The sequence below is a fragment of the Lycium barbarum genome, chromosome 4, assembly GCF_019175385.1.
Source record: "Lycium barbarum isolate Lr01 chromosome 4, ASM1917538v2, whole genome shotgun sequence".
NCBI lineage: Eukaryota > Viridiplantae > Streptophyta > Magnoliopsida > Solanales > Solanaceae > Lycium > Lycium barbarum.
Window position 1 is genome coordinate 42,400,517 of NC_083340.1, and position 16,197 is coordinate 42,416,713.

Below are 16,197 nucleotides of genomic sequence, written 5' to 3' on the forward strand. Positions count from 1 at the left end.
ATCTTATTAGGTGGTTGAGAGTTTCTTATCTCTGTTCTTGGGAAAATTAAGTCTGTTAGTTTTGGTATCTGTTGGCTTCATCCGTCTTTTATATACAGTAATACTAAAGAACGACTTTCCAACTGTGTTTTTCTTCTTTTCATCCTTTGGCTAGAAAAGGGCTGTTTTGTTTTTATTTCAAATTGGATGGCCTGTTCCTCGATTGATCACTACATGCCCCATGTGTTTCAAAACTGAAAATTACCATGTCAGTTGGTAATGCTATAGCATATATAAATCCTGTTGGAAGCAGGATAAGACTACATGTGCCTACTGAAGGGCACAAACTGTTCTAATCGATTACTTTTAAGTTACAGATAGACGCCTCAGTCTGACCCCACAACGTTAGATTATGAACTCGCAAGGCTATGAGGTCTAAACACCGGAAACAGTTTAAGGGATCCAAATTTACTGGTGGAACCCTGATTTAGCAACTGTGCAACACTCATAGTAACTTTCAAACTCGAGCTCTGTTACAGGAATCAGAACTGGGATGGACCTTGATGGTTGTGGACACCCTCGTAGGTGGTTATGACATACCGAGAGTCCTCTTTGTCTCGTTCAACTCTCTTCTTCACCGGACAACCTTCCACAGAGCACCTATAGTAATTCCTGTTGAGACACAACATTGGTTATGTGAGTTAGATATCATACCAATTTCCATAAGCTGCTATCCGTATAAAGCGAAAAGCACATAACTTTTTATCGTTTGTCTCCGTGAAAGAGTGATTGATTGATTAAAGTATGTGAAGGTTCTTTTTGCCTACCAGAATAGTTATACTATACTTCCAATTTCTTTTGATGTGACATTCGTTTTTAAGTGGAACTAGCACTTCTTTTTTGCCTCTGATATTTAACTATAAATGGCCGGCTTGGTAAGTAGTTAATGTCGTCCCCTGGTTTGGCAGATGGCCCGTTCTTTGGTGAGTTATGTTTCTGGTAAATTTCCTAGAATCTAGGTTGCTTGACTGAGAGTGCAAAGAGTATCAAGTAACTGAATGACCTGTTTGCTTAAATGGAGCGACATGGACAGTGAATATTAATGTAACCGACCCTAACTTGCTTGGAATTGACAAGTAGTAATTGTTTTGTTAGTGTTTGTTAGGGTAACTTAATTAGGCAGCTTATAAGAATACAACATAAATTAGTCGCGTCATGCTTGGTAGAACATATATGGCATAGTAAGATGCAACCAGCAATATAACAATAAGCTATCTGATACAGATAGCTTATTCCAGCAAAATAAAGATAACAATAAGCTATCATGAGCTATAAGGTTCAAATCTTCTGGGAACTTTATGACCTAGTGTATGCTGAGCACTTAGGTTTCAAGGCTAGAAGAGTGATATTTGTCATGAGAACGTCATCAAGAATGCAAACCGAAAGAAAAGAAAGTTAGAAGGAGAGCGGTAACTAGAAGTGTTCTTCCTCGCGCGAAACAGAAAAAAAAAAAATGAAGCTATTATGTTACCTCGGGTTTGGACTATTTTTCACCATCTTCTTTCCATACTTCCTCCACTTGTAGCCGTCATCTAGTATTTCAATCTGTGACAGTGTTCTGAAAGCAACCTTGTCCTTTACTTCATTCCTCTCGCTGCTGCTGCCTATGTCTATTTTTTCGCCAAACAAAAAGAATTAGCACGAAAGATAATTGAATTTCATCGTGTTAATTTGAAACTATTTCCTAATGAATGCATGTACATGGTCTTTTAGCAGGTTTTTTTTGTTTTTTGTTTTCTTCTTACTGCGAGTAATATTATTAGTATTACATGATTCATGTTAATTAATGCCATATATAGTAAATTACGTATGAAAATGCTAAAAAGTACTGTTGATGAAATGCTTACTGTTGCTAGGTTCCTCATGATAACTCCTGGTGGTAACCACTTGGTTTGCTGCATAATTTGAGTACTGGGGTACGAACGACGTTGGATCTTCTTGAACGGGCCAATTGTCTATCTCGAGAATATCAGAAACCTCAAAGTTAACTAGGTGGTTGGAGAAATCACTATCAGGTGAGTCCAGTGATCTAAAACTCCCATCAAACATGTTTGCACTGGGACTATTAGCAGCCATGGTGATCGACTAAATTCGCGTGGCGTACATTTATGTTAGAGCAGTAAGTTCCTCATTGTGCATGTATCCTTCCTAGTAAGCTTCCTACGAGGTCGGAAGAAGGTTCATGGAGGATTGGTGGCTAAGTGAATGTCATTGTTTGGGGCCCCTTTATTTGCTTATAAGCTTAGTGACTCAAAAACTATGCGTATTATGATGCTAACAAAGAGTGGACACAATTAGAGTGGGACATGGCAAAGAAGACTTGTGCAAAGACTTTTCAAGTTGCTTCCTGTGTGTAAATTACACATATATCAATCTCGTGCTTAGACCAACCCCTTCACAACGGTACATACTTACAAGTCAATATGTGACAATGATTGGTGCCATGACCCTTTTCTTATTTGATACCACTTTCACACTTTATCTCTTCATATGTATTTTAGGATTTCTAAGATTATTTCCACTTTGAGTTCAATTTAGTTTTGTGCATTAAAATATAGATCCTATAACTTATGCAACTATTCATAACTAGCCTAATATTTTAATTTAAATAAATAAATAATGACCTATTATAGTGAGTTAAACAACACTGATAGTGTAGAGGTTCTTTGGGGTCATTTGGTTACCGGTTAGAGGGGCGTTATTTATGTATTAAAACTACCATAACTTTATACATTATTTTGCTTATAAAAATGGGAAAAAAAATAATCTCCACATGGAATCTAGCATAAGTGTTACAACGCTTGGTTGGTAGTTTCTCTTTTCCATATAAAACATAGCATTGCTAATACAATGTTTGGTACATGTTTCTTTTCCAGCAGGACTAATACATATATAAGTTACGAAGAAACTTAAATATTATTTTATTTAGCGTAGATAGAAATAGAAAAACTTATTATATGAATAACTAAGTATGTGCGCTATAATTAGCTTTGTCACTAAGTTTGGTAGGGTGTATAAGAATAGTACTGAATATGGTATATTAGCAATGCAGAGTTTAGTAATGCAGGGCTTAGTTATGCTGAGATTATTTATTATCGACTCTTTGGCGTGGTGTATTAAAATTAACATGCATTTGCATTATTTATAAAAAATCACGTGTTTACAAAAATACCCTCCACATAGAGCTTTGAGGGACTTCAAGGGCAATTTTATCTTTAACCATCCTTATGCATGTATTAGTAGTTTTGATATTGCTAATACCATGGTTTGCTATGAATTAATTATACATAGGATCAGGGGCGGAGCTAACCCTTCGAGGTTCGGCCGAATCCAGTAGCTTTTGTTTGAACCATATATTTGTATTAAATTTTTTGTTAAATATGTACAAATTATTAATTAAGAACCAGTAACTTTAAAAAATTGGAACCCCGAACCTACAAGCTTCGAATCCAGGCTTCGCCTCTGATAGGATAAGTTATATTCCCTCCATACCTAAAAGATTGTCTTAGTTTGATTTGATACGGAGTTTAAGAAATAAAGCAAGACTTTTGATATATGTGGTCCAAAATAAGTCTTAGATATTTGTATGACTATAAATCATTCTATAAAGTTAAATTATTTCTAAATATACCAATGTGTCAAAAAAAAAATTTGGACAAACTAAAAAGAAAGTAATTAAGACGAATTTTGGGACGAAGGCATAGGTTGACAAAGTGTACCCCAAAATGGAATTAGTAATATCAAAGCTAATACATGCATTATTTTCTATAATACATCCTACCAAACGATCCCTAAGTATATTAAAAAGAATCGCATGAAAACTGCACCATATGCAAAGGATTTAGTTATATACACTAAGGGGCTGTTTATATACACTAAGGGGCTGTTTGGTTAATGGTTAGAGTTATGCGGCTAATAGTAATGCAGGAATTAGTTATGCAAGTACTAGTAAGCAGTTAATTAATCATGTAGTATTAGTTATTTCAAATTCTATCTTACACAAAATAATACATAGTATTAGGGGTTGTTTGGTAGCTAGTTAGGTGGCAAGTTATTCATGTATTAAATCCTGCATAAGTAATACCACGTTTGGTAGTTGATTAGGAGGTAAGTTATTTATATATAAAACTAATACGGTGTTTGGTTTGCAATTTTGAGACTCACATAATTAATACATGTATAAATTATGAGGAAATCTATGTATTATTTTATGCAGGATAGAAGATAGAATAACTAAACCCTGCATAAATAATCCATGTATAAAATAATACATACATTCCCTCATAACTAATCTCAATATTACTAATATCTGCATAACTCTAACCAACTACCAAACAACACCTAATAACTAATCCTACATGAATAACTAACCCCACCCCCACCCCCACCCCCTCCCGCCACTCCCTGTCCCGTACATTCATTATAAGAAAGTATTAAAATGACAACACCTTTTTTGGCATAAAAAATAATATGGCAAAATTCAATATTTTGCAACTTAGTTTTATTGTTGGCATATATGATAACTCTTTTAAAATGTTTTTTTTTTTGTTGCCAAACAATTTAATTTTGTTGCCATAGTATTGATTATTGTTGCACAAAGTACTTTTGGCAACAACAAAAAAGTTGTTGCACATCGTTGCAATAATAGCCGATGGAAAAAGTTTATGCAACAACAAAAAGATGTTGCTGCCAAAAGTACTTTTTGCAATAATAATCTATCTATAACAACAAATAAAATTGTTGCCAAATGCCTTCTTTTTTGTAGTGATTACTAAGATTTGCATAACTAATTCTTGCATTACTATTACCCATATAACTCTAACCAGTAACGAAATAACCCCTCCGTGCATATAAACTAAATCCTTTGCATTTCATGGTGCAAGTTTTCATACGATTCTTTTAATTACTTACCTAGTGACAAAACTAAATATAGAGCACATGCTCTGCACGTGAACCAATTGGAGCCCACTTGAGATCTAGGCAAGTTCCAGGGAGTATCTGAACATGCTTAGGAGACATTTGTTTGATACATATTGGTTGACTTGGGTAGCAAATATATGAGATTTGAAATATTGAAAAATGACATCAGTGCTGAGGTAGATGGATAATGTGTATCCTGATGGCTAAAGAAGTTAAGAAATTATAAATGGAAAGGAAAAAAAATGTTGAGATCGTCTAATCCGTAATGATGATATTACAGTCCAAAGTTAGGTTAAATTTGGTTACGAATAACATTCTTGACATTATACTCATTCTGTATGTGGCTTTTTTTTGACCAGTATAACCTTCAAAATAACCAAAAAAACAAAAGAACCTTTATATTATAAAGATCAATCAGAGTTTGTTGCGACCAAAAGGCCAATCTCTGTTGTGTAAGGATTGATGGTGGTGGAGTGAAAGCAAGGAGTGTTCCTCCACTTGAGTGTTACTGCAGTCCTATTAGTTTAAGCATCAGTTAATCTATATGAAAGCGTGAAATATTTCTGAATCTAAGTTAATTAATGTAGTGTTACACGACAAGTGTTTACCTAGTATAGATAGACAGATATATCTTTGAAAAATCAGTTATATATTTCGAATTAAAGATATTGATGAATTCAAAATCGTCCTTTAAATATACATCCGTCTAGACACCAAGTCAATTCGATTTACATGTTCAAAGGAGGGGAATACATATTGCCCCCTAATACCGTGCAAGGTGAGGAGGAAGGAGTTTAAGTGTTTAATGCGTTTGGTATAGGATTGAAGTAGTCTATGAAAATGGACAACCATGTTCACTTTGTAATTTGGAGACTTTTACCGAGTCTTTCTCTCTGGTTAATTGCTACTACCATTGATTAGATAAACGGTCCTTTGGTCAAGGAGTCAATAAAATTGACAAAATTTTGGACAGGGGAGTGGTATTTTGGAAGTCCTTCCTTTCCTTCGTGTCCCCCTTAAAGAGGGTTTAGACTTTGGGAGGCTTCCGTTCCTACATAGAATTTTAGGTGTAAAATAGCATAAAGTACATTTGTACATCTCCCAATAAGCTTGCGCCAGTTCATTTTTCCCCGTATAAATTGTCGATTTATTTACACGTATTTAGGGTATTAATAAAAGTTTGATTTGATAATAACTTCAATAAATGCTTGATATGGTTTGGTACATTCCACCCTAAGGAGTGTGGTGAGACATACGAGATCCCTTTATTTTTAACTTGAGATCTCGGGTTCAATCCTGAGAATGAACTATCAAAAAAATTCGTGTTAGTTGTCCATGGACTCTCTCTCGGAATAACCGATAGACTCCTTTGATTTTGTTGTTCCAACTTGATCATTCTTCGTCGATTTTTTTGTCCGTAACCCATCATTACCGAACGGACTATCGTCGGTTTTCGTCCTCGAAAAAAGGCATATTTTTAGTGATCAATAAGCATCATAAATTTGAGATCGAGACAGTGAGTTAAGGATATTAGATGATTATAGAAACAAGAAATTGACACAAATATACCCCTTTACAAATACATTTACACCCGCTTAGCCACTAAGTTGGGTTTGCAATAGGCTGCAAGAATTCGCCAGTGACATTGGTCTAAATACAACCTTTTCCCTTTAGTTTTTCATTCTTTTCATATTAGGAAAATTAAATTATATTTCAAAATTCAATTTATGTAACATTTGTTTCAATACTTTTTCTTCTAAATATTATATGAATTTAAGTTAAAAATACTAAAGAATTATCTGAAACGTCAATTAGAAATTCAAAAATAATTACTAGTACTTTGGTCTTGAATCGGTATGGTTGGAATTTAGTGGAGTAGTTTCTTCCCCAAACTTTTTTGAGGAAAAGAAAAGGAATGTCAACTTAAAGGGAACCTCTGATCTCTCTAATTACGTGCAACTATTTAATACTTTTGGAATAAAAGGAAAAAAATATAATGTGTCAAATAGGCATGAAGTGCATTACTATACTAATGAATTAAAACTGGGAGCAATTTGAGTGAAGTATTTTTTATTTTTTAACTTCCTAACCTGGAGGAGTTCTTTGATCTTAACATTAACATGATCGCATTGTCTCACTATAGCTAACACACCACGATAAGCTACAGTTAGATAGTAGTAGAACAACATTTACTACAATGCCCCTTGTACACAGAACAATTAAAATACTACTACATGTTTTAGTGTTTGAGCAGCAAAACTAACTACCGTAGACGTAAAGCTGCATTTTGAGCTACATTCTTAAACATCCAATAAGTTAAGTTAGACGCCTGTGCTTCTGAGCAAGATTCTCAAAACTCTTATGAACATCAGCAAATGTAATGGATCAATGGATGCTCAACACAGAGTTAGTGTAATCAAAATTGGAGGACAAACACGACTGAGGAAAACACCATCATAATGCGGCTGGACATTGCCATCTGCTTTATTGAACACCCCCATGTTCAAGCATCCTCCTTCTTCAAAATTAATGTATGCATCCAAACAATTATCTGTAAAATAAATATGATTGGGCTTGATTTCCGAAAAGGGAGAATGATGTATGTATACATAAAATTAGGATATATTTACAAAATATGGCGATATTTTTCAGTTTACAAAATATACCAATATATTTCTTACAAAACATATACAAAAATTTTCGCTCAAAATTTTGTGTATGAAAACTGTATGAAATGTGTATATCTCGTTCAAGGCTTAAAAACTTCGCTCAATTTTTTGTGTATGATAAAATATGTATATCTTGCTCAAGACTTAAAAATTTCTCTCAAAATTTTGTGTATGAAAACAGTATGAAATATATATATCTCGCTCAAGGTTTAGAATTGTCACATTTTTCGTGTATGAAAACTGTATGAAATATGTATATAACTGTGTATAAAGTTCATGTTAGATTTTTTGGAAATTTAATACAACTACAATAACATTGTATACAACTTTCATACAAATTTAATATAATTTTGAACTTGCTTCGAAATTGGGATGAAATTTAATACAACTATAATAACATTGTATACAAACTTTCATACAATATTACTACAAATTTTTCTTCTTGTTAAATGTACAAAGCGAGAAAGTAGATCAGAAAAAAGAGTGGCTATTGATTTGAAAGAAGGAGGCGAAGAATCAACAATGGCTTCTTGCTGCTGGGAAAAGCTCTTTGAGAGAAGCCATGCTGAATTAATCCCGAAATTTAAAGTTCCTCCACCCAAACTTGATTTCTGAGCCGTGTAAACTAAAATTTTAATACAATTCTAATCTATCTATTCTGTTGGAGCATCTTCATCGACTGCCCAAATCTATCACAATACCATCCAGTCTCGTCAACTCAAGTACATCTAGACACTACAAAAAAAGGCTCCATTTGCGGGGGTTAAATTCACACATTGCGGCGGTTGTCAACCCCCGCTATACGCTGTAGCAGCGGTCCACAAAACCCCCCCAATTCTGGTCGCTGCAAACATTTTGCGGAGGTTGTTTTCCTGGCCGCTGCAACACAATTACGGCGGTTGTGTGATGTATGCTATGTTGCTCGGACCCTTCACTTTTGCCGCCGTACCCGTGTCCGACACGACACAACACGGGTTTGGGTACGGAATTCGTGTCGGATCCGGTCAATAGAGATCGGATACTTTGACCGAAATTCATGACCAAATTAAAGAAAAATTTTGAGATTATGATTTCTCAAGATAACAAAAAGTAGAGATTTGAAGACATGAGATGGCATACCTTCAATATTATGTAGAAAATTTAACTAGTTTCTCGGAGCACGCAGTCTAGCACCTAGTAGAATGGAAGATTGAATCACATGTCTGGTACAAAACTACATGTAGGTGCTTCCACAAAAAGCTCTCATAATCTAGGCATATTCTTGTAGCTATATTATTAGAATTTTGAATTATTTTTGCCGAATCCCCGCACCCGTATCCGTACCCGGATCCGTACCCACGAATCTTAAAATTTAGATCATGCCGAGTCCGACCTCTAGATCCATACCCGTATCCGACACCCGCACCCGAGTCCGAGCAACATAGGATGTATGTAGCGGCGGTTCTGACCTCTGCAATTGCTATTTATTTTTTTATTAAAAAATGTTCTGGGGGTTAAAACCCCCACAATTCATTTATTTAGCAGGGGTTACAACCTATCGCTAGCAATGCTATTCTGATACCTTTTTTTCAGACAATTATTACTCAAAACTGATTGAGAATATATTAATATAATGAAGCATCAATTTATTATTCAAATTGTTTACTAAAATCAAGTAACATCAATGTATTATTAAGCCATATTGACATTAACATAAAGCAAGTATTGTCATTAGTCTCAAACCTAATATTAAACACATTCACTCCAACATCAGTATCCTCATTAGTCTCAAAAACTAACATTAAACACATCCACTCAGACCACTAATCATAAAGGATCTGCTACGTCTATTCAATCAACTACCATACTTAATTGTCTAATACAATTGCACGGAACTTCATTGGTTGCCATTACGATTACTGCCACCAAATGATCTTCTTACGTCCGTGGGTGAAGCGTGTCCACTAGCTGCATCACTTGGCTACAAAAAAGAATTTAAAATAACTAATGATCAAATCCTCATAATCAGAGATATAATTGTTAATGCTACTTATGTTTGAATCAATAGCTCTAACAGACAGTCCTCCTGATTCATTGATAAAAGGAGAGAATTATTTTTCTTAGCACTGATTCAAGTGATATTTTACAAAGTATAAGGGCATTACAATAATCTATAATCTTCCATGACAAATACACACTACATATATTTGAGACACAACTGTCCTCATTAAGCTCATTTCCCTTTCAACTTCTGCCAACTTCTGCAAAGTTCCCAAATATATATAGTATATCTTAACTTTCCTCCTAATTTCTACACAACCCCTCTGAATCTTTTGTAACCTTAACTATATACTATCCATTTTCAGTCCATGTTAATTTTCACAGGTGAAGAGAAATTAATTAAGAGAATCAAATTATGGGGTTGAATAATGGGTTCAGTTTTTTGGCTGATTTCCTGAGGCGGTGCGGTGTCTACTTAACCTTCAAATCTTGTCCAAAATTCAGACCATCTAAAACAATAAAAAGGATGTCCATATCAACAAAATCTTTGTCCTATTATTGAAGGGACACAGAGTATCATCCATCAATAAAGTAGCTATCAAAAAATGTACCTTTATATTTGTTGTCTAGATCCAGATTCCCTAGGTATCCATTCTTGAAGAATGACAATAAAAATAGAGCATAACTACTGACATTATCATCATCTTAACAGAAAAAGGTACATAGAAGGAACTACTTCAGGTTCCAACAAGTCTACAATGAAGGGATTATAGTTTGAGATTAATCTAGGATGTGAGTAAGTTACATTTCAAAGTTAACAATCTTACCGTTGAAGGAGGAGTAGTAGAAACAAAGATCCCAGCAAATTCTTCAGGTATTCTCCCTTCTTTCCTTATCATATACATCTTGAAAGCGCTCATCATTTCAGTGTGAGCATTCATCAGAAAATTGAGGCTGTCTTGGCTTTTGTTGTGAGCACTCAACATCTGATTGTACTTCTCTTGCCATTGAGAAGAACATGAACCATTATTGTAACTTGAAGCATTCAAATCACTATAACGGGGTCTTGTTTGTTTAAAAGCTCTACTTGGGACGACTCCTAATCCCAAGCACCTTACCCGTCCAGAATGCTCTTTTCCTAGTACCTTTCCGACGGCATCATTTGGCGAAATCTCGGACCCATCTGTGGTGCTTTGAGTCATGGCTTGCTCAATTTTTCCTAAACACAGCACACACGATTAACTCAAGTACCATTTGACAAGATAAAAATAAATTAAAGCAGATTTTTTAGACTTCCTGGCCTTGTTTTTCCAAACCTTCTTATTGCATCATAATTCCTCACTTCTACTTGATCAAAAAGAAAAAATTCCTCACTTCTACTCACTGCTTTGCCAACCATTTTCCCTATCTTAACATTTACCCTAATGATGGTGGAGTCATGGCTTGCTCAATTTTTTCCTAAACACAGCACACACGATTAACTCAAGTACCAGTTGACAAGATAAAAATAAATTAAAGAAGATTTTTTAGACTCCCTGGCCTTGTTTTTCCAAACCTTCTTATTGCATCATAATTCCTCACTTCTACTTGATCAAAAAGAAAAAATTCCTCACTTCTACTCACTGCTTTGCCAACCATTTTCCCTATCTTAACATTTACCCTAATGATGGTTGCAAGCATTCTGGTATGAGCTTACTACATTTTCTCATTTTAACACTCAACTAAAGTTTGGAACTATTCTGGTTAAAACCAAGAACAGACAGTTTTCCAAACTCTAATATCATTAAGGTACTTGTAAATGTATTCATTTTTGGACAAGGTCCTCATAAATGGACTCATATTGTCAAGAATCATGTCAAACTATATCTACATAGATTACAGTAAGAACTATCCACTTGGAAGATGATTTGAAGAAATTTACTGAATCCACAATTACATAAAAACTTACACATATCTCTTTTGCTGCCTTATTAACATATGATTCATCTTCATTCCTATGAGTAGCAAGATAAAGTTGACCTCGTCCAGGATTTTGTCCGCTATTAGCCATCTATAAATAGAAAAATCAAAGCCACAATAACTTAACTAACTAGGAACAGATTCTAGTTTCACTCAAGTAATCCAAAATGAAGCAAAAACATTCACCATTTCAGCCCTTCTTCTGGAGTTGGGTTTGGAGCCACCGATGTGTGAAATGGTTTGTGTCTTCCGAATTTCAGTATTTCTTTTGCACATTTCCTTACAAAAAGATACTCAAAAGTTAAGATATATAAACAAATAGCTATATAATTACACATACCAATTGAAGCATTTAAATAAATACCCTTGTTTTTTCTTTAAGGCGGTAATCAACATAAGAAATCCATTGATCCCGTGGAATCCCATCTGGAACTTTATTAATTGCCTCAGCTCTTATCTGATCTCTGCTCTTAAGTGGGTCATCAATTGCATTAAACAACTTTAGCCTTCTTGCACCCCACTTCTTACACATCGAACTATATGCATATCGCCTTGCATTTGACTCGCTGGTCCTAAAACAAAATCGCGGCTGCAAGAATAAAAGAAATGGTTAGCTTATCTATTATATGCAAATATACAGTCCAATGACATAAATTTAAGGTAAGGAAAGAGCTGTCCAATATAAGCAAGCACACATTTCGTCTACTATTTAGCGCTTAAATATATTAGCTTTTGCATATGTGAACAGTTTTCTATGTCACAAACAATTCCTAACCAAATCACGGGTGATTAGTTATGATTAAATAGAAGAAAAGAGGAAATTAAGCCTCATTATAGCCTATACCTTTATAAATTGATCAAAGCAATTGTTGAAGTATGCTGCAGGTAAATCCGACCATTTTTCAAAGTGAACTGGAAATATGGAGCTGTCTTTTGCTAAAATTCCACAAAAACCTGCAAGAATGCCTTGTCCTTCGCCAATAGGAGAATCTAAGTCGTCAAAATCAACCACAATACGTTCTCCATTAGATAGATTGAACACGTCCGTTTTCTTCAGTTTGAGTTTTTTGATAGCTCCTTGTGAATCTGAAATGATAAAAACCCGAAATTCAGAAATCACAATCATTTGTTCTTACCATCAAGAACTTTAGCAGAAGACAAGCTCATTTAAATAAGCTTCAAGATTGCGCATCTAATGTCCAATTTTCTGTCATTTTCAACAGCATGGAAGCTAAACCATCTGCAGCAGAACTAATTTTGCCAGTCCCACCCCCACAGCAGCGAGAAGAAGAAAGAATAAGAATAAGGCGGAGGAGGAAGAAAGAAGAAGTAAGAAGCAGAAATTACCAATTGCATCTACCGTCCAATGTGACATAGACTCACGTCCACTAGATTTTTTAGGTGGTTTCGACTGTGACGCAGTTTGAATTGATGGAATCGCCTGCGTTGTGGTTTGACCTGATGGAATCAGCTGTGTTGTGGTTTGACCTGATGGAATCTGCTGCGTTGTGGTCTGAACTGATGGAGTTGGCTGTGCTGAATCCTGAACTGAAGGAGTCCGCCGTGGTAACGGTTGAAGAAATGAAGTCAGCCGTTGTTGACGAAGATTCTGATTCAGTAGTTGATGAGGTAATGGTGTATCATGAAAATGTGAAGGTTCTGATTCAGTTGTTGATGAAGATTGTGCTGCACCTCGTGAAGTAGATGCAGAGTGAACTGAGTTCTGTACGTTCTCGTAACGCTTGGGCTTCGGCATATCTGCAAGCAATAAAAGTAGATGAAACACACACATAGCTAGTTGATTAACAAAAACACAGTCTTCCACTATGTTATTTTTTAATCATATCACCGGATCTTCACTAGCAGTTGATGCAAGTGTCTTGCGAACTCTCCACTCCGACCCACCAAAAATCAGTCTTAAAAGATGACCCAGCAAATATAATCAAACTAGATTTGTAGCGTGAAGAATAAGGGGGAAGGGAAGGGCTTTTCTAGATCTGTAACATGAAGGAGATGGGGAAGGGATGCACTTTTAATTTTTCCAAAGACGGCTCAATTCTCAATGAAACAGAGAATGGGAAAAAGGAAAAGAGAAGGGTGGCTTTTTATTTTTCCAGATCTGGTATGTTTTATAATTTTATTGGTATGGTTTGTAAATAAGGAAAAGTATGTTTATACTTTGTAATATGGAGTCTTAAGTAGTATTATTAGGTCATTTTCCCTTCCGAAAATTAAGAAGCTTGGACCGAAAAAGAAGTATTAGCACCCAAGAAAAAAGGGGAATTGACATGTATATACACAATTCTCCTTTTTAATTGACATATTTTTTACCCATGTTTTTGTTGAGCAATTTAAGCCATCAAATATTAGCAGTCTTTAGCCACATTTGTATCCAACGTACGAAAGAATAGGAGCAGAGTGTTTTCTTCCCCAAAAATCAAGCCTAGTTGGCATCTATATCTATATCTATATCTATATCTATCTATATATATAAAATAGGAGAGGTATAAGCAATGTGGTTAAGTCAAGTGATAAGCTAATAACAAGTCACTTGGCAATTTTAAGACAAAGTAATGAGAATTGGGACAATGCTTTTAATTTTTTTTTTATAACAATTCAAAATTGAAAAATATTTTTATGGGAAATAAAGTTTAAACTTTTAAATTTAAAACAAACAATATTTATCCGCATTTAGGAAAAAGCCTTTATCAAGAACACAATGTATCACAATTATAGGACTATTCAAACTAATTAACAATGTGCTGGACTTCAATTGTGTAAATCTTTTAAAAGTGAATCCGGAATTCTTTTCAAGATGTACACTTTATAGATAATCCCAAAATTCAGTCAAATTTATTATCTTATTTTTAAACTCTATGGTTATTTATTTATTAAATGGTATATTTGAAAATATTGTTTGAAATTCAAATTGCAAGCTAGCCAAATTTGCATCCCATGTTATGTCAAAAAATTCCATTGCGTTCTTTTATTCAATGAACCTGAAATTATTTTGAAGTTTTAAAATTTAAGCTATCAAATATATATGAGAAGCTTCTCATGCTCCTCTCTCAAATTATCTTCTCCAATGTGAATTTTATTATTTATACATTAAATATTGGTTTTGTATAAGAGTCAACTAATCACTTATGCATTCATTAGATTTAATATATATATATATATATATATATATATATATAATGAATTTCTTTGTACCAAAAGAAAGAAAGAAATTTTAAAAATATAATAATTAGAATAAAAAGACGGGGAAAACGTATAGGATAAAAAGTAAGAAAACAAAAACAAGCCGGTTAAAGTGGGATTAGAATTTAATTTAAGAATTATCTTTTTGATCTCATAGGATAAAGAAAAATCACGTGCCCTTTTACTGGACAAAAGGGAGTAGCATAAGAAATGATATCACTTATAATCATTATCCTTTAAACTTCACCATTTAAATAGGAGATAAACACTGCAAGCCCTAACAACTTCAGTTTTAATTTTTTTGGAATAACAATAATTTATATTAATATTATAAAATAAGGATAATTAGGATTTAGGTTCCTATGTTTTCAAAATCTGTATTTAAATTTTAAATAACTATTCATAACGAATTGATATGATTTTGGAATTTGAGTTTAAATAAAATTCGAGTTGTATTCCAATTCTTTAGGCCTCTTATATATACCCCTTCAGTGAAACATAAATCAATATCTATTCTCTCATATCCAGGCATTTGGCCAGCAATCAGTAAGTGAGCTATCTGAACCTTTATTCTTTAAAAAGTATTATCTTATAATGTATTTTATTTTTTGTCACGTTATTGGTAGTGAACTTTTTATTTGGATGTAAATTTCAGATCCTATAGATGATAGTAGTTTTTTTAAGCTTATAGCGTTTAACCCACTTTTGTGATAGGCTATCCATCAACTTTCAATTATGAACAAAGAATTATGGTGATCTTGAAAAAATTATTATAGATTTGAAAATGATAGAAATGAAAATTCTAATATTCTTCTCTATATTAAGACGTTAATGAATGCAGTACCACTTTGTTATTAAAGTTTTTACTAAATCATAATCAAAATTATATGTTGCTACTAAATCAACGAGTGATAGATATGTGTTATTTATATAGATATTTTTCACTTCATATGTATGTGTCCACTTGAACAATGTTTATGAGTATGTGATTATAGTTTTCGTATGCTAATATCTTAATATATAATTTCTTTTTGTCATATAGGTTTTCTACAATGGATAAAAAAATTATAGGTTATGCACATCAAATTTCTCTCAATAATTGTCAAGGTACATTATTATGCTTAATTTAACTTTATTACAAGTATTGTTATTTTGTTTTTTGGTTTACAATTAACATTACAATTATCTTTTGTTACAGATGTAACTAAGGATTATGAAGTTTCCACAGATATGATATATACAAATATTTCACAAATGCGAAATGAATATTTGAAAAATAAACAAGTACAATGGAGAACCGAAATATATAAAGGAGTTTTACCAAATTGTCAAGGTATAATTTCATGCTTTATTTAATGTTGTTGTTGTTGTTGTTGTTATTATTATTATTATTATTAAGTTTAAGTTTTTGTTTACAATAACATTACAC

At 33.7% G+C, this 16,197-nt stretch overlaps 3 protein-coding genes across 3 annotated transcripts; all 3 read right to left on the reverse strand.

Annotated features, from left to right (window-relative positions):
* Positions 1–225: 225 nt before the first annotated feature.
* On the reverse strand, positions 226–2,196 carry LOC132635951 (probable WRKY transcription factor 51). Its single transcript, XM_060352570.1, has 3 exons — positions 1,887–2,196; positions 1,511–1,649; positions 226–651 (listed from the first exon to the last, which is right to left on the reverse strand). The coding sequence occupies exons 1-3, from the start codon at positions 2,113–2,115 to the stop codon at positions 522–524; spliced, it is 498 nt and encodes a 165-aa protein (XP_060208553.1). The 5' UTR covers positions 2,116–2,196; the 3' UTR covers positions 226–521.
* A 7,155-nt stretch (positions 2,197–9,351) lies between these two features.
* On the reverse strand, positions 9,352–10,820 carry LOC132638401 (uncharacterized). Its single transcript, XM_060355294.1, has 2 exons — positions 10,436–10,820; positions 9,352–9,588 (listed from the first exon to the last, which is right to left on the reverse strand). Exons 1-2 carry the CDS (start codon positions 10,808–10,810, stop codon positions 9,505–9,507), a joined length of 459 nt encoding a protein of 152 aa, XP_060211277.1. The 5' UTR covers positions 10,811–10,820; the 3' UTR covers positions 9,352–9,504.
* Positions 10,821–11,578: 758 nt separating this feature from the next.
* Positions 11,579–13,325, reverse strand: LOC132638402 (uncharacterized). The gene is made up of 3 exons (XM_060355295.1): positions 12,915–13,325; positions 12,412–12,653; positions 11,579–12,156 (listed from the first exon to the last, which is right to left on the reverse strand). The coding sequence occupies exons 1-3, from the start codon at positions 13,321–13,323 to the stop codon at positions 11,920–11,922; spliced, it is 888 nt and encodes a 295-aa protein (XP_060211278.1). The 5' UTR covers positions 13,324–13,325; the 3' UTR covers positions 11,579–11,919.
* Between the last annotated feature and the right edge of the window lie 2,872 nt (positions 13,326–16,197).